The sequence below is a fragment of the Pristis pectinata genome, chromosome 32 (genome assembly GCF_009764475.1).
Source record: "Pristis pectinata isolate sPriPec2 chromosome 32, sPriPec2.1.pri, whole genome shotgun sequence".
In the NCBI taxonomy this organism is placed as follows: Eukaryota; Metazoa; Chordata; class Chondrichthyes; order Rhinopristiformes; family Pristidae; genus Pristis; species Pristis pectinata.
The window spans coordinates 1,276,966-1,295,157 of record NC_067436.1 but is presented as its reverse complement, the minus strand read 5'-3'; the positions used below and the strand labels follow the sequence as shown (position 1 = coordinate 1,295,157).

General features: G+C 48.8%; 1 protein-coding gene across 3 annotated transcripts in view; it reads left to right on the top strand.

Moving 5' to 3' along the window:
• Nucleotides 1-18,192, top strand: part of tln2b (talin 2b) — a 246,086-nt gene that overhangs the window by 148,922 nt on the left and 78,972 nt on the right. For all 3 annotated transcript variants that reach the window (XM_052042407.1, XM_052042408.1, XM_052042409.1), the window contains exons 23-26: nucleotides 5,385-5,498; nucleotides 8,106-8,219; nucleotides 14,585-14,719; nucleotides 14,816-14,944. In XM_052042407.1, coding sequence (XP_051898367.1) covers nucleotides 5,385-5,498; nucleotides 8,106-8,219; nucleotides 14,585-14,719; nucleotides 14,816-14,944 — 492 coding nt within the window. The remainder of the gene's footprint in view (nucleotides 1-5,384; nucleotides 5,499-8,105; nucleotides 8,220-14,584; nucleotides 14,720-14,815; nucleotides 14,945-18,192) is intronic.

The following is an 18,192-nucleotide window of genomic DNA, read 5'->3' as shown; positions in this document are numbered from 1 at the left end:
TACAAGGGATTCCTGGATGATGTCACAGCTGCACTGTGAGAGGACACACTGGAGGGCTCATCCACTGAGGCAAAATGAATAGAACCCAAAAATAGGAAAGGTGCAGTCATTCTGATGGGGTTATGCTGTAGGTCTCCCAATAGCCAGATGTGCAGACAGATTATGGAAGGATGTCAAAGCAACAGGGTTGTCAGAGAGGGTGACTTTAACTGGGACTTCCCTAGTGCAAGGGGCTTCGGTGGGGCAATTTCTTCAGTGCATTCAAGAAGGTTTCTTGAAACAGTACATGGGTAGTCCAATTAGAGGAGGGACCATACTGGACCTTGTTTTGGGAAATGAGCCTGGACAGGTGACTGGCCTTTCAGTGGGAGAGCATTTTGGGAACTGTGATCACTACTCCTTTTAACATAGTTATAAATAAGGATAAACCTGGATCTTGTGGGAAAGTACAAAATTGGGAGAGGGCAAATTATAACATCATTAGACAGAACTAGGGGGAATTAATTGTGAACAGCTGTTATCGGGTAAGTCCACATCTGGTGTGGGTGATGTTTAAAGACCAGCTGATCGGAGTTTAGGACCAGCATGTTCCAGTAAGGAGGAAGGACAAGGGTGGCAGGGTAAGGTGATGAGAAGTTATGACCTTGGTCAAAAAGGAAAAGGAGTGTACGTAAGGTTTAGGAAGCTAAAATCAGACAGGGCCCTTGAGGAATATAGAGATAGGGGGAATGAGCTTCATTAGGAATTAGGAAGGCCAAAAGGGGCCATGAAATGTCATTGGCAAGTTGGATTAAAGAGAATCCCATAGCATTTTTTACTTGTATTAAAACCAAGAGGGTAACTAGGGAGAGGATAGTCACCCAGTGACAAAGGAAGGAAATTACGCTTGAAGTCAGAGGATGTGGGTGAGGTACTAAATTAATATTTTGTGTCAGTATTGACCAAGGAGAAGGACGTGGAGGATAGTCAGAGCAGTGTGAGGCATGCTATGTGCTGGGCCATTTTGAGGTCAAGGTGGTGGTGCTAGGACTTCTGAAGAGCATCAAGGTGGGTAAGGTTGGGACATCAAGTAAAAGAGGAAAGAAGTCATGTAGCAGCTGTATAAAACTTTGGTTATGCTGCACTTGGAGTATTGTGTGCAATTCTGGTCACCCTGTTACAGGAAGGATGTGGAAAAGATGCAGAAGAGGTTCACCAGGATGCTGCCTGGATTAGAGGACATGAGCTATAAGGAGAGGTTGGACAAACTTGGATTGTTTTCTCTGGAGCGCAGGAGGCTGAGGGGAGACCTGATAGAGGTTTATAAAATGATGAGAGGCATAGATAGGGTAAACAGTCAAAGTCTTTTCCCCAGGGTGGAAACGTCAAGTACTAGAGGGCATGCATTTAAGGTGAGAGGGGAAATATTTAAAGGGGATGTGTGAGTCACGTTTTATTTTACACAGAGAGGTGGGTGCCTGGGGTAGTGGTGGAAGCAGATGTGATTGTGGCATCTAAGAGAGACAGACACGTGAATGTGCAGGGAATGGAGGGATATGGATCATGTGCAGGCAGAAGGGATTTAGATTAATTCAGCATCATGTTCAGCACTGACATGGTGGGCAGAAGGGCCTCTTCTGTGCTGTACTGCTATAGAACATAGCACAGGAAGAGGCCCTTCAGCCCACGATGTTGTACTGAACTAATTAAGCTAATTCGGAATTCCGCATCAGGAAGGGAAATCCAGCAGTTTGTGAGAAGTGAGGAGAGTGAATGCAGGACAAGGTGAGTGTGTGATCTGATGGGTGAGTCGTTGTTGGAACTAAGCTGGGACACGTGGAGAGTGTGGTACCTCAATACCTGCTCACAGGCTGCTGTTCACTGTGGCCTCCATCGCTGCTTCCACCTTGGTCTCTGCATCACTGCTTTCTGTCTTCCAGCACAGGTGCCAAAGCCCTGCACTCTGGAATTCTCACTGCCCTGCTCCACTTTGAGAAGTTCCATAAAATGTCCCTCTTGGTCAAAAAGGAAAAGGAGTGTACATAAGGTCTAGGAAGCTAAAATCAGAATGTCCTAATGTGGTTTGAATGGCTGCCATTGTGCTTGTACCGTACCTTGTGATATTTTACTGCATTTATGGAATTCCCAGCTGATCACTGCGAGTTCCTGCTCCCGGCTGGTGAGCAGTCAAATGATGCCTCCAAGCAGTCTCTGCTTGCTGCTAATTATTGGTTGTGGCCCTGCTGTGTTTCCTGACCAATCACAGGTTGTGTGCAAGTCTGTTCAGGCTGGGCTGGTGTTCAGAAGGCCCACACTTCACCGCACTCTGTTGTCAGCCTGCATTAAAAGGGAATATTGATCATCGAGATATCTCTAATGCATGATGTCCATCCATCACCCTCCACCCCACTGTCAGTGGCCCTGCCATCAGAGGAGAGGTGAGAGAGGAACTCTGAGAGGTGAAGAGCTAACAAGCTGTGCTCTTTGCCTTTGAATCCTCCAAGATCATCTTCAGATGCAGGGTCTGCTTCGTGGAGCAGGATGAGACGTGCTCACGCTTCTTCTTCCAAAAGGTTCATGGGGAGATCTGTGATCCACAGCCTCAAGGAAGAGGATGGCTCAGTAACGTCCTCACAGACAGACATACCGAGGATCTGCAGATCCTTCTATGCCGGTCTGTATAAGACCAGAGACAGCACAGCCTCCCAAAATTTCCTGGAGGTGCTGGATGACAGTAAGCAGGAAAGCCTGGATCAGCCATTGTCCGTGGAGGAGTTGACTGGCTCCATCAGTTTCCTTGGCATGAATAAAACTCCTGGAAGCAACGGCCTACCAGTGGAGTTGTACTCGGTTCTGTGGGACTGGATGGGCCCAGACCTGCTGGAAGTGAACAATGCTGTGCTTCTGGCCAGCAGCATGTCAGACATCATTACCCTCATCGACAAGCAGAATGGGGAGAGAGATGATGTCAAGAATTGACCCATTGCCAACAGGGTCAAGTCTGCTCTGGGACAGGTGATCCACCCGGACCAAACCTGTGCTGTACCTGGCAGGAAACTCTTTTACAACCTCACACTGCTCAGGGACACCATCGCCAACGTGCAGCACAGGGGGGTGGGTGCCTGCCTGGTCAGCTTGGACCAGGAGAAGGCCTTCGACAGGCCATCACACACATACTTGATGGACGTGTCCTAAGATAAGTTTTGGGGAGGGAATCAGCAATTGGATCCAGCTGCTGTACACAGATCTCCGTAGTGCAGTCCAAGTCAATGGCTGGAAGACAGAGAGTTTCTCCATCAACTCTGGAGTCAGGCAGGGTTGTCCACTCTCTCCCCCATCTTGTTTGTGTGCTGCATAGAACCCTTTGTCAAATCCTTCAGGAAGGACGAGAGCACAAGAGGGGTGACGTTGCCACGCAGTGGAGGCACACAAGTCAAAACCTCCCTGTACGTGGACGATGTCACCATCTTCTGCTCGGACCCACGTCAGTTCACAGATTGATCAGCATCTGAGACCAGTTCAAGTTGGCATCGGGGGCCAGAGTCAACCGCAGGAAGAGCGAGGCCATGCTCTTCAGTAACTGGCCCGACCGATCCAACGTCCCCTTCACCGTCAGGTCTGACTACCTGAAGGTGCTGGGGATCTGGTTTGGATGGGCTGAGGCATGTAACAAGAGTTGGCTGGAGCAGATTGAGAAGGTCAAATGGAAGTTGGGTCTGTGGAAACGGTGTACTCTGTCAATAACTGGGAAGAACTTGGTCATCAGGTGCGATATGTTCTCAGTGCTGCTGTATCTGGCACAGGTGTGGCCTGTTCCTCTCTCCTCTGCCTCAGCAATCACCTGGAACGTCTTCCAGTTTATCTGGGGTCCAAGATGGAGCGAGTCCGATGGGTCATGATGCACAAGCCCCTGGAGAGTGGGGTCAGAGTGTACCCAACATCGCCCTCATCCTGATGACCACCTTCGTGTGTGGCTGTATCAGGTGGTGTGCGGACCCCAGGTACGTGGGCACCAAGTGTCACTAAGTGCTGAGGTTCTACCTGTCCCTGGCATTGCGGAGGATGGGTCTGGCCCCATTACTGCGCAACGTCCCAGTCAGCTGGACGTTGCCACACTACCCGTCCTGTGTGGAAGAGTTCTTCCAAGTGAACGCCTTTGACCACAAGTCCATCAGGCAGTAGTCAGCACAGAACGTACTGCAGACACTGCAGGACAGGGACACTGTGGATTCTGTGGGTTTGTTCACTGAGCAAATGGTTCAAACCACATGGCAGAACGCCTCATCGCCAGACAAGCACCAAGACCTCACTTGGCTGGTGGTGAGAGGTGCCTCCCAGCCAGGGCTTTCCTCTACAGATGACACATCACTGCCCTCGGGACAGCTGCGAGGGGGAAGAGGCGGTCATCCACCTCTTTGCAGGCTGTGGACTTGCTGAGAGGGTGCGGAGACGGAATCAAGGGTCCGTGTCCTGGTTCATTCCCAGCAGCTGCGTGACAGAGGACTCTCTCATCTACGGGCTGTTCCCGGGGACACACACCAAGACAGACATCAAGTGCTGCTGGAAGGTCATCAACTCGGTGAATGACGTCCTTTGGTCTGCCCGAAACCTGTTGGTATTCCAGCACAGTGAGATGTCCGTAAGGGAACGCTGCCGACTGGCGCAGTCCCGGCTGCAGGAGTCCGTGCTGAGGGACACACGGAAGCTCAGTGCAGCCAATGCAAAGGCTCTGTGGGGAAGGACCACAGTCGAGGGTCCTTCTGCTATTGCTCATGGAGGGGCTGAGTTGGGTGGGGAAGCCCCTCGAACAGTGAAAGGGGGAATCGCCTCGGGGAGCCACGTGAGTGTCATGGTGCTATGTTTGTTTGTTTTTTTTTAAAGTTTACACTACTGAATGTAATGACCATGAATGTAAAGGTTATTTTTTCACTGTTTCTTCCTTTGTAGATACCTTTTACTATGAGTAAAGTTTATTTTTGAAATAAAATAAAAGTAAGCTCCTTATGTCCCTCAACCTCTCTTCCTTCTTCATCTCCTCAAAGCACTCTTCTCTGACAAGGCTTTAATTCCTTCCCTTAGACTAACTGAGGAAGAAACTGAGTTGATTGGCTCCAATGTGTTTCTCTGTACTCTTCCCGGTATCTGAAAACTAAAGTGGGTTACTTTCTGACCAAGGCTGTTTGCAAGATGGCCATTGTGTAGATACCCTTGTGTAAAGGGAGAAGGTGGATGGTGTCTGCGGTGGTGGGACAGACACTGCTCTGGTTTGTGCAGCCTGTTTGTCAAATTTGTGGATGGGGCCAGTGGAACAATGTTTAGGGTCCAAGTTGACCAGTAACGTATTCAGGATTAAGTGCACTCGATGTGCAACTCTTGCTCATGGTATGTCTCTCTCTGTGAATTAGAATGCAGCCAAGCAGGCAGCAGCCGCTGCAACGCAGACAATCGCTGCATCCCAGAATGCATCGTCATCCAATAAGAACACGGCTGCTCAGCAGCAACTGGTGCAGAGCTGCAAGGTGAGTTCTCGCTGGAATCCTGATCCTTTCATATCGGTCACTGTTGATCTTCGGTAAAAGTTAGAAGTGTTTCTGAACTGTCCTCCAAGTGGAGTTTAATGTAAGTTAATGTGAGATAATGTACTTCCAAATCACAGAATAGCACAGCACTTCTTGTAATCGTGCAGGGTCGTTGATATCTGTACAAATGCCTTTTAAATGTTGTAACTGTACCTGTCAACACCACCTCTGGCTTCCACGTGAAAAACATACATCTCCGATCTCTTTTAAATTTTCCCCTCTCACTTTAGAGATAAGATATCCTTATTAGTCACATGTACATCCAAACACACAGTGAGATGCATCTTTTGCGTAGAGTGTTCTGGGGGCAGCCCGCAAGTGTCGCCACACTTCTGGTGCCAACATAGTACATAGCATGCCCACAACTTCCTAACCCATACGTCTTTGGAATGTGGGAGGAGACCCACGCAGACATGGGGAGAACGTACACACTCCTTATGAACAGTGGCCGGAATTGAACCCGGGTCTCTGGCGCTGTAATAGCGTTAAGCTAACCCTGTCCTGGGAAAAAAACTCTGACTCGATCCTATCATTACCCCTCATAACTTGATACATGTCTTAAGGGTCACCCCTCTGCCTCCAACATTCCAGTGAGGACAACCTCAGCCTATCCAATCTCTCCTTCTAACTTCAGCCATTCATTCCAGGCAATGTCCTGGTGAATCTCTTCTGCACTTCGGGAAGTCAAGTTCTGGTAAGGTATATAGAGGGGCCTTAGGACTGTTGATGTACAGGGAGAACTTGGGGTGCAAGTCCATAGCTCCCTGAAACTAGTGACACAGGTGGATCGGGCAGTGAAGAAGGCATTTGGTGTGCTTGTCTTCACAGGCTGAGGCATTGAGTGTAAGAGTTGGGACATTATGTTGCAGTTGTACAAAACATTGGTTCGACCACATTTGCAGTATTGTCTACAGTTCTGATCACCACACTATAGGAGGGATGTGGTAGCAACAGAGAGAGTGCAGCAGAGATTCACCAGGATGTTACCTGGAACGGAGGGCTGTCGTTACAAGGAGAGATTGGACAAGCTGGGTTTGTTCTCGCTGGAATGTAGGAGGCTGAGGGGAAACCTTATAGAGGTTTATAAAATTATGAGGGCAGACAGAGTTTTTTTCCCAGGGCAAGTGAGTCTAGAACTAGAGGGCACATGTTTAAGGTGAGAGGGGAGACATTAAAGGAGACTTGAGGGGTAAGTTTTTCACACAGAAGGGGGTGGGTATCTGGAACGAGCTGCCAGAGGAGGTGGTAGAGGCAGATACAATTACAACATTTGAAAGGCGTTTGGACAGGTACTTGGATACGAAAGGAGTAGAGGAATATGGACGGTGCAGGCAAATGGGATTAGTGTGGATAGGCACTTGGTCAGCATGGATGAGGTGGATCAACAGGACCCACTTCTGTGCTGCATGGTTCAGAGATTCGATGAGGTGATTGCATCAAAACGAGCCAACAGGGGACTGAATGTTGGACGGTTGAATTCTGGGTCACTCTCTGACATTTCACCTTTTTAATCCATTTTTCTGGTGAGACCATTGTTGTCAAGGCCAGCGTTTACTGCCCATCCCTGATTGTCCCTGAACAGAGTGACTTGCAGGGCCATTTCGGAGGCACCCACGTTGTTGAGTTAATGCATTAACAGTGCCTCATCATGTGACTGTTTGGACCCTGGATGCAGACTAACTTCCGTGCAGTGCCAGCTGTCTCTCTGAGGACAGGTTGGCCGTGAGCTGTTCACATCCAGCTGTGTGGTTCAGGCTGTGCAAGAGCTGATGTTGATGGTGGTTGTTTGCAGTGAGGTGTTCTGTTATCCAGCTGCCCAAGCCAGAGAGCACAAGTTCAAGTACTTGAATAGCGTCACCAACTCAGGAATTTCATGTTCCTTGGGAACTTCCCAGCGACGGTTAAAGCTGTCAATCAACCAGGGAGAAGCACAGAAACATTCTGTCCCAGAAACAGAAGCAACACAGGGTTCTGCCTCGGGAAGGAAGCGATATCCTGGGTGTAGCCTTTGGATGCTCGCGGTGGTGAAGGCCCTGACTGATGGGTGAGAGGTGTTCAGCATCCTTGCGTTGCTTCCCGCACTGAGCTGATTCAGTCCTGCAGCCCAGTGTCCTGCTCCCCGACCACCCTTCTCCTCCCTCACCCACCATCTCTCTCTCCGTCCCTCTTTTACCCCCTTCCCTTCCTCTTTATTTTTCCTTTGCATAATTTCCCTCTCTCTGCTTGTCTTCGAGAAGGTGTGAGTGGGGAATGGATTTTCTCAACCAGGAAGATTCCAAGGAGGGAGTTCAGAGTTTAGACAATGGCAAGGTATTTCCAAGTCGGGGTGGTGTGTGACTTGGAGGAGACCTACCGGAGGTGGTGGGTCCCGTGTGCCTGCTGCCCTCTAGCTCACGGACGTCGTGGGTTTGGAGCTGTTGACGAAGTGCACCGGGCACAGAGTGGCCTCGTGAGGCTGCGGGTGGAGGGGAGGGACTGTTTGAGAGGATGCAAGTCATTTGTTTGAAACACTTTCCTCACACTTTGTCTGCCCCTTCACTCTCACAGGCTGTTGCTGACCACATCCCTCAGCTGGTTCAAGGAGTGCGAGGAAGTCAGGCCGATCCTGAGAACCTGAGTGCCCAGCTTGCCCTGATCATCGCCAGTCAGAACTTTCTACAGGTTTGTCTCTGTGCCCATGTTCCCCCCCACCACCTGTCCTCCCTCTCTGTCCATGTGTTCCCCCCCCATCCCCTCTCCCTCTGCCCCCACCCTGTCTCGGTCTCCCCCTCCCTCTCTGCCCCCGTCCCCCTCTCTCTCTCTCTCTCTGTCTCCCCTCTCTGTCCCCCCCCCACATTCCCCTCTCCCTCTGCCCACTTCCCCCTCCCTCTCTGTCCCCCATTCTCTGTCCCCTCTGCCCCCCCCATGCCCGTACCTCCCATGCACCATCTCTCTCCCTGCCTTCCCCTCCTTCCTCTCCCTTGCTGTCCCCACCCCCTCGTTTGTGTGACTTTTTGCCTTTGATTAAAGCCAAACTCATCTGCCAATGTGGATGTGGTCTGTGGTGCCACAGAAGAGGAGGTGCTCAGGTTAAGAGGTCATGGTATTGGACAAAATATGTTGGCTTGCTTTTCCCTCCGAAAACAGAATAAGTTGGTCCTATATAGGCTGGAAGTAGGTAACTAGTGAGGTACCCCAGGGACCAGTTCTTGACCTTTAGTTGTTTGAATATTTGTGTAACTGACCTGGAGGAGAGGCAGACATAGGGTCTCGATGACCTGACAATAGGTGGAAGGGCTTGTCGTGATGAGGATATAGTGACTGTGCAGTGCGATATAGACAGAGTGAGTGAGTGGGCAAATACTTGGCAAATGGAGTTTAATGGGTTGGGGGGGGGGGGGACTGAGGAATCAAAAGATAGATTATTATCTAAATGGAAAGAAACTGAAAGTGATTGAAGTACAGAGGGATTACATTTCCTGTGCATGATTCACAAAAAGTTAGCAGGCAGGTGCAGCAAGTAGTTAAGAAGGACTTTATTGCAACACAGTTGGAGTTTAGAAATAGGGAGGTTTTGTTACAATTGAGGACGTGCCAGGGCAGCAGGAGAACCGCTAGGCAGTGGCCCAGTGACCCAGGTTCAATCCTGACCTCTGGCGCTGTCTGTGTGGAGTTTGCACATTCTCCCTGCGACCGCGTGGGTTTCCCCTGGGTGCTCCAGTTTCCTCCCACTTGGGGTCAGGTGGTTAATTGGCTGCTGTAAGTTGCCCCTGGTGTGTAGGTGAGGGGTAGAATCTGGGAGTTGATAGAATGCAAGGAGAATAGGATTAATACAGCACAATACAGGCCCTTCGGCCCATCCTACCCATTAATGTAGGATTAATGTAAACAGATGCAAACTGGGTAGGCCAAGGAGCCTGTTTCCGTGCTGTACCTTTCTACATGCCACATATTTTTGGTCCCCGCCCTATGACAGGATTGGAGGCCAAAGGAGTTTCACCAGGGTGGGGTGAGAGGACGGTCCTGTCAAGAGAGGCTACACAGGCTGAAATGGAAGGCTGTAGTTATAAGGGGACTTTGAACAGGCTGGGGTTGTTCTCACTGAAATGTAGGAGGCAGAGGGTTGACCTTAGAGGGGTTCATAAAATTATGAGGGGCATAAATAAGATAGATAATCAGTCTTTTTCCCAGGGCAAGGGAGTCTAGAACCAGAGAGCTCAGCTTTCGGGGGAGAAACTTGAAGGAGACCTGAGGGGTAAGATGTTTGCACAGAGGGTGGCAGTTGTCTCAGTTGTCTGGAACGAGGAGGCGGTGGAGGTAGGTCCAATTACAACCGCACAACTTGTACTTGACTTTCATCAGCCCGTGCACGACTGTGTTGCGAGCAATGGTGTTGAACATTAGGTAATCGTCAGTGAACATTCCCACTTATGATGGAAGCAGCTGAAAGTGGCTTGGCCCGGGACACTGTGCCGAGGAACTCCTGCAGTGATATCCTGAAATTGGGATGATGAACCTCCAGCAGTCACAGTTTTAACATACCCCTTGAAGCCTCACTCAGTCAGATGCTTCCTGGATGTCAGGGGCAGCCACTGTCACTTCAGTTCTCTGCTGATGATGGAGAGCAGACTGTTCGGTCAGTAATTAGCTGGATTAGATTTTGTGAACAGCACATACCTGGACAATGTTTTGCATTGAAAATTTTTAAATAACTGTAGGTACTGGAAATCTGAAATAAGAATAAAAATGCTGGAAACTCTCAGTAGGTCAGGAAACCTCAGTGAGGAGAGAATCAAAGTTCACATTTCAGGTCAATGACCCTCCATCAATTTTGCACATTGTTGGTTCAATGTCAGTGTTGGAAATCAAAGTCAAGTGTATTGTCACATGCACCAGTACATGTCTGCACAGGTGCAGTGGAAAACTGACCTGCAGCAGCAGCACAGGCACATAGCTTCAGAGATACAACATTCACAAGAAAAACATAAATTATACAAACTTATATAAGAAAGATGACAATTATAACAAGGGCCATTGCAGTGCAATGTGGTCAAAGTGGTCCCAGTGTTGCTATTACTGAAGTAGTGATTAGGGTTGTGCAGGTTGGTTCAAGAACTGAAAGGTTGAACCTGGTGGTGTGGGACTTCAGTCTTCTGTACCTCCTGCCCAATGGTAGCTGCAAGAAGATGGCATGGCCCGGATGGCGAGGATCTTTGATGATGGATGTTGCCTTCTTGAGGCAGCGCCTTATGTAGATGCTTTCGATGGTGGGGAGGGATGTGACTGTGATGTATTGGGCAGAGTCCACTACTCTCTGCAGCATCTTGCATTCCTGTGCATTCAAATTGCCGTACCAGGCCGTGAAACAACCTGTCAGGTACTTTCAACAGTACATCTATAGAAGTTTGTTAGAGTGTTCAGTGACATGCTGAACCTCCTTAAGCTTCTAAGAAAGTAAAAACCTGGTGCACCTTCCTTGTGATTGCACCTATGTGCTGGGTCCAGGACAGGCCATCTGATATGTTAACACTCAGGCATTTAAAGCAGCTGACTCTCTCCACTGTTAATCCCCCAGTGTAGACTGGCACATGTTCACCCTCCTTCCCCCTCCTGAAGTCAATAATCAGCTCTTTAGTTTTACTGACATTGAGGTTGTTGTGGCAACACTCAACTAGGTGTCCTATCTCGCTCCTGTATGCTGACTCAACACTAACAGTAGTGGTGTTGGCAAATTTATGTAAGGCATGGGAGCTGTGCTTAGTGCTGCAGTCATGTGTGTATTGGGAGTAGTGCAGGGATCTAAGCACGCAGCCTTGGGATGCTCCTGTGTTGATGGTCAGTGAGGAGATGTTGTTACCGATCCTCACTGATTGAGGTCTGCTGATGAGGAAGTTGAGGATCCAGTTGTAGAGGGAGGTACAGAGGCCTAAGTCTTGAAGCTTACTAATAAGTTTGGATGGGATGATTGTGTCGAACGCCGAGCTGCGGTCGATGAACAGCAGCCTGATGTATGTGTAAGTGTACTGACGCAGTTGGGCTAGAGGCATGGATGGTTCTAGAACACAGGTCGTCCAGTCGTACAGCATGGAAACGGGCCCTTCGGTCCACTGAGTCCATGCTGACCATCAAACACCCATTAGCACTAATCCTACACTAATCACGTTATGTTCTGCCCACACTCCCATCAAGTTCCCCTAGATTCTACGACTCACCTACACACTAGGGGCAATTTACAGTGGTTAATTAACCTCCCAACCTGCACATCTTTGTGATGTGGGGAAACCCCTGTGGTCATAGGGAGAAGATGCAAACTCCATACATGCAGCCCCAGGGTGGTTTGCTAGCTTAACTGTAGTGATAGAGTGAGGGTCAGGATGGGCCACGAGGGTGCAGATTATACACTTCTGCTGGTCGTCCACCCTGCCTCGTGGGTGCCCCATTCTGAGCACCCAAACCTGTCCTGTTCCACACAAGGTGAGGAGGTTGTCCTTGGTGTGACAATATGACTTCTGTTTCCATAAGGACATTGTGGTGGTTACTTCCGTCAAGGTTAACAAAGACAGCTGCATCTCCCACAGGTTGGTTAGTGTGGACCGGGACCTTGTATTGGTTCACTCACCACCCACTGTGGACCCAGACTGGGATCCGTGCTTTTGATTGAAATCTCCCTCTGTAGTTCCATCTTGCTTCAAGTCCCTGCGTTTGATTTGATGTCTTGAGATTCGACAGCTCAGTGCAGGATCACATCCTCCCAACGGTTTACCACAGAGCTTCTCCCGGGTCCTGCCAGTGTCACAGCACGTACCCATTCAGCTCGAATGAAGGATCATCGACCTGAAACGTTACTCCCATCTCCGCAGGTGTTGCCTTACCTGCAGTGTTTCAGACATTTTCTGCTTTTGCTGCACCTGAATGGTTTGCCATTTCAGCAGGCAGGTTTCCTCTCCCTCGCTCGCCTGGACTGAGACTGACTCTTACTTACATTTACTCTGGTGCTGTGATTTGAACTCATTCCTCTGGACTGCTGATCGAACCTCTGGATACCGTCTGTTAACTTAACTCTTTGGCTCCCAAGGCAAGTGTGAAGCAGTCTTAAGTTGCTGTGATGTGTGGGTAATGGACTCTGAGGCGCTGTCAGAGGTCCTGCATCCTCACCTGTTGAAGGAACAGCATTATGTCAGGATGGTGTGTTACAGAGGGAGCGCAGGGGCTGGTGTTGCCATCTGTCTGCTGCCTTTGCCCTTCTTCGAGGTTCTGTTGTCGTCCCGAAATCAATTTCCCTATCCGTCCGCTGTAAATAACACAGTGCCACGAGGTCGATTCGAACAAATACCTTTATTAGCAGTGCACCGCTAGGAGAATTCTCTTCAGCACTCACTAAGAGTCGCTCCCGAGTTCTCCCAGTACAAAGGGGTAGACAGAGATTTATACGGGTATTGTCACGCATACTTTAATGAGTCAGGTGCCGGAGTTCTTGGTTGAGCAGGAAGCGGACAAAGGGCTACTGCGGATGGACAAAGAGCAGCCTCACGCCACAGGTTCAGCTAATCATTTTGCAATCGGGTGAGACAAAGGCAGGTATCACCTTCATTGTTTGAGACAGCCTTCCCATTTCCCGTTAAGATTGACCATCATCTCCATAGTCAAGCATAATGGGAATCCAATTAAGTTCCAGACACAGCAATTACCACACAGCACCCAGCCCAGGAAAGCAGTGGTGTGGCTGTTCTGGCCTGAAGGACACTTTTTAAATCAGTATTTCAAGCAGCCATAATTCTCATCCGTCTTAAGATATCAATACAGTTCTAGTTTATTAATCCTACACCTCCTCACTGTTAAAGGTGCTTTGGTGACCTGCTACATGGTCTGTACCACCAACAAGATCCTGTCGTCAAAGTGATGGATGAAATCTCTGTTCATCTTAAATGTACAGATCAGGAGAAACACTTTTACTTTAGAATTGATGTGTGAATTAACAAGATGTGCTAACAGCAATCAACAAAATTTTCTGGTCTATGCATCTTTATTGAATTCTATTGCAGGCTTGAGTATGCCAGCCAGCCACTACTGGGCTTGGATTCATGGTACAGTCTTCAACCCATAAGTCATGCCATCTGTTCTCCTGTCCATGTGCCTGTTAGTTGTAATATTAAAATGACAAGATACACATAAGCAATGTGAATAATAGGGTGGAACAGTAAGTATAATCACAGCATAACCTGCTCTGAAATTAAAGATAATGCGGAAACCTTTAGTTGGATGTTTTTTGAAATTCAACAAAATTTTCTGGTCTATGCATCTTTATTGAATTCTATTGCAGGCTTGAGTATGCCAGCCAGCCACTACTGGGCTTGGATTCATGGTACAGTCTTCAACCCATAAGTCATGCCATCTGTTCTCCTGTCCATGTGCCTGTTAGTTGTAATATTAAAATGACAAGATACACATAAGCAATGTGAATAATAGGGTGGAACAGTAAGTATAATCACAGCATAACCTGCTCTGAAATTAAAGATAATGCGGAAACCTTCAGTTGGATGTTTTTTGAAATTCTGTTCCTCCCAGCAGTTCAGTGTTGTATCAAATAAAGTCAAAGAGTTTTGTTGGTAGTGGTTAGTGGGTCACACTCTTGCCTCTGTGTGTAGTTGCTGGTTCAGGTCCCACTCTAGAGACTTGAGCACCAGCTGCAGTGTGACACTCTGTTCCGGTACTGCGGGAGTGTCGAGTTGGAAGTTCCATGTTTCAGGTGGGAAGTTCAGTTGTGGCCATCAGCTTGTTGAAGTGGATGTCAAGGACCCAATGATACAATTTCAGATAAGAGAAAAAGACATCTGCCGATTGTTCTATCAACGTTTAATGCTGAAACAAACAACAGATTATTTGGTTGTTACCTCTGTGCTCTTTGCTGCAAAGTTCCTGAGGTCATAGCAGTGGTCAACTTTCTAAAGTTTCTCATTGACTGTGATGGATTTGGGATTTTGGAAGTGGGGGAAGGCTCTGCAGAAGTCACGTCTGCCCTGCTGAACTGTACCTTTGTGTTTCTCCAGCCTGGAAGTAAGATGGTTTCCTCTGCTAAAGCGGCTGTGCCGACGGTCACAGATCAGGCTGCTGCCATGCAGCTGGGACAATGTGCCAAGAACCTTGCCACCAGTCTGGCTGAGCTGCGGACGTCTGTTCAAAAGGTTGGTGATGGGAGGGAAGTTGCATTTGTTGCGAGTGAAAGTGCCCTTAGCTAAAGAATATAATGTGGAAATGGTATTTGATTCTTTTGACTACAGGCTCACGAAGCCTGTGGGCCCATGGAGATTGACTCCGCTCTGCAGTCAGTGCAGACGTTGAGGAATGAACTCCAGGATGCCAAGATGGCCGCAGTGGATGGACAACTGAAACCGCTGCCTGGGGAAACGGTGAGTTCGACCGGCTTCTCCAGCCATTCTGGTTCTTTCCCATGGAGGTAGATTGTGTGACATTGCACCATCCACATGCCTTCCATCATCACCAGTGAAGAATGGTGCACAGGGGCACGCTTGGCCACTTCGCTGGGGGTGCTGGGCCAGTGGTTGGTATTGGAAGTGGACAGGTTTGTCTCATCACCCAAACTACAGAGCCTCGAACTGCTGGGGAGCTGCAGTAACCAGTGAAGCTTCGATCATCCTGATGTCATGCTGCTGTCATTGGGAGCATCACATCTGAGACCTTTCCTGGATTATTCTCAACAACTTGATCTGCTCCGTATCAGCATGTCTCCGAATATGGCTGTGTGTGGATTGGAAGATTCACTCAGGCTTCTGATGCTGAGAGATGTGACTCTGGCTGAGGACACATATAATGTTGACACAAGAGTCTGCAGATGCTGGAATCTGAGCAACAAACAAACAATATATATATGACTTGGATGAAAATGTGGGTGGGTTCGTAAGTTTGCAGACGACACAAAGATTGGTGGGGTTGTGGACAGTGTAAAGGGCTGTCAAAGGGTACAACAGGATATAGATCAGTAACAGATGTAGGCAAAGAAATGACAGATGGAGTTTAATCTGAGCAAGTGTGATGGATTGCACTCTGGCAGGTCAAATGTAAGGGGTAAGTATAAGGTTAATGGCAGGACCCTTAACAGCATTGAAGTACAGAGGGATCTTGGAGTCTAAGTCCATAGATCCCTGAAAGTGGCCACGCAGGTAGTTAGGGTGATAAAGGAGGTGTATGGCATGTTTGCCTTTATTGGTCGGGGTATTGAGTATAAAAGTAAGGAAGTCACGCTGCAGCTTTATAAAACTTTGGTTCGGCTGCACTTAGAGTACTGTGTGCAGTTCTGGTCGCCTCATTACAGGAAGGATGTGGAGACTTTGGAGAGGGTGCAGAAGAGGTTTACCAGGATGCTGCCTGGATTAGAGGGTCTGAGCTATAAGGAGAGGTTGGACAAACTTGGATGGTTTTCTCTGGAATGTCAGAGGCTGAGAGGAGACCTGATAGAGGTTTATAAGATGATGAGAGGCATCTTCGTAGGGTAGAAATGTCAACTACTAGAGGACATGCATTCAAGGTGCGGGGGAAAGATTAAAGATGTGCGGGGTCAGTTTTTTTACACAGAGAGTGGTAGGTGCCTGGAATGGGCTGGCGGGGAGGGTGGAAGCAGATATGATAATGGTGTTTAAGAAGCTGTGAGATAGACTCATGAATGTACAGGGAGTGGAGGGATATGGACCGTGTGCAGGCAGAAGAGATTTAGTTTAATTTGCCACCATGGTTGGCGCAGACATTGTGGGCTGAAGGGCCTGTTCCTGTGCAGTACTGTTCTATGCTGGAAGAAATCAGCGGGTCGAGCAGCGTCTGTTGGGGGGCGGTGGTGGGGGGGAGGTGGAAGGAATTGTCAACATTTCAGGTCAAAACCCTGCACCAGGACTGAGAATGGAGAGGATAGATGGCCAGTAAAAAGAGGAGAGGGGGAGTGGTTAGATAGGGGGTTAGATGATTGATGGTAAGGTAAAACCTGGGAACTAAAGACCAGTAGGCCTAACATCTGTGGTAGGTAAGTTACTGCAGAGGATTCTGAGGATAAGATATACGTACATCTGGAATGACGGGTTGATTAGGAGTAGTCAGCATGGCTTTGTGCGTGGGAGGTCATGTCTTATGAACTTGATTTGAGTTTTTTGATGGTGTAACCAAGACACATGAGGGCAGGGTGCTAGACATAGATTATATGAACTTCAGTAAGGCCTTTGATAAGATTCCACGTGGTAGGCTGCTCTGGAAGGTTAGATCGCATGGAATCTAGGGAGAGCTGGCTAATTGGATACACAATACGATGATGCTGGAGGAACTCAGCAGGCCAGGCATCATCCGTGGAGAAAAGCAGGCGGTCAACATTTCGGGTCAGGACCCTTCTTCAGACTGAAGATAGGAAAAGGGGAAGCCCAGGTGGAATATGAGGTGTTGTTCCTCCAGTTTGCTTTGGGTCTCACCCTGGCAGTGGAGAAGGCCAAGGATGGACAGGTGGGTGTGGGAATGGGAAGAGGAGTTGAATTGGCATGGAGCTCGGGATGGCCTCCGCGGGCGGAGCGTGGGCACACTGCGGGTGGAGCGTGGGCGGCCTGCGAACCGGTCACCAAGTCTGTGCTTGTTCTCGCCACGTCAGGAAGTGTATTGGGTTTGTAGTAAATGTCAGTGGATAGTTTGTCACCTGAAATGGAGACAGATTCTAGAAGAGGGAGAGAAGTGTCAGAAATGGTCCAAGTGAATTTGAGAGCAGGGTGGAAGTTAGTGGTGAAGGTGATAAAAATGAGTTCTGCAAGAGCACCAATACAGTCGTCAATGTAACAGAGAAAGTGATGAGGAGTGGGTGAGGAGCGGTGTGGTTTTCACCTGGGACCGGGTAGCATTGACTGGCATTCACTGGTGTGCAGTGGGCGTGTGTATCGTTCATCCGTGTGCAGTAGGTCGGTGAGCCATGTGTTGTTCACTGGTGTGTGCTTCCATGGTGGTTGGAATTTGGGTTCAGATTAAGTCACATTGCCAAGTCTTTGATCTGGGAGTGTCTCCTGAAGGTAGATCGCAGGGGCCCATCAGGATGGGTCCAAGATGGAGGATACTGTGGGCTGGCCCTGTGCCTTTTTCTTTGTTTGATGTACAGCAGGCTGAAGAGGAAGAGTTGCGAAGTGAAGGGGATTATGTTCTTTAGGACTATAAGCAATGTAGATCTTGTATTTCACAGCCTCCACGTTGAGCGTGTAAATTCAGAACTAACACCGGCATCACATTTTCAGTGATGAAGTCTCTGGATGGAGCTCCCTCTACGCTGGGGAATCCGTTCCCTCCGCCAGATCTCTGCCGCGATAGGTCCACATTCCCTTCACTCGAATTCCATCCGGGGCACACACTGTACGTCCGCAAGTTGATGATGTAATTCCTCACTACGTCTAGTGATTTTGTCTTCTGTGAGCAGATTCCAGTCTACGCTTGTCTGATACCTTTGGCCTGGTCAGGAGGATAGTTGTGTGGTTCAATTCTATATGAACTGCACACCAGCTATCCAGAGCGTTTGGTATTGTAGTGAGAACCCCAAGGCCATGCACTGGGAGTACACGGGCCACTCACTGGGAGTACACGAGCCACTCACCCCCCAACCTGTCGGCCATCACCTGCCATCAGAGGA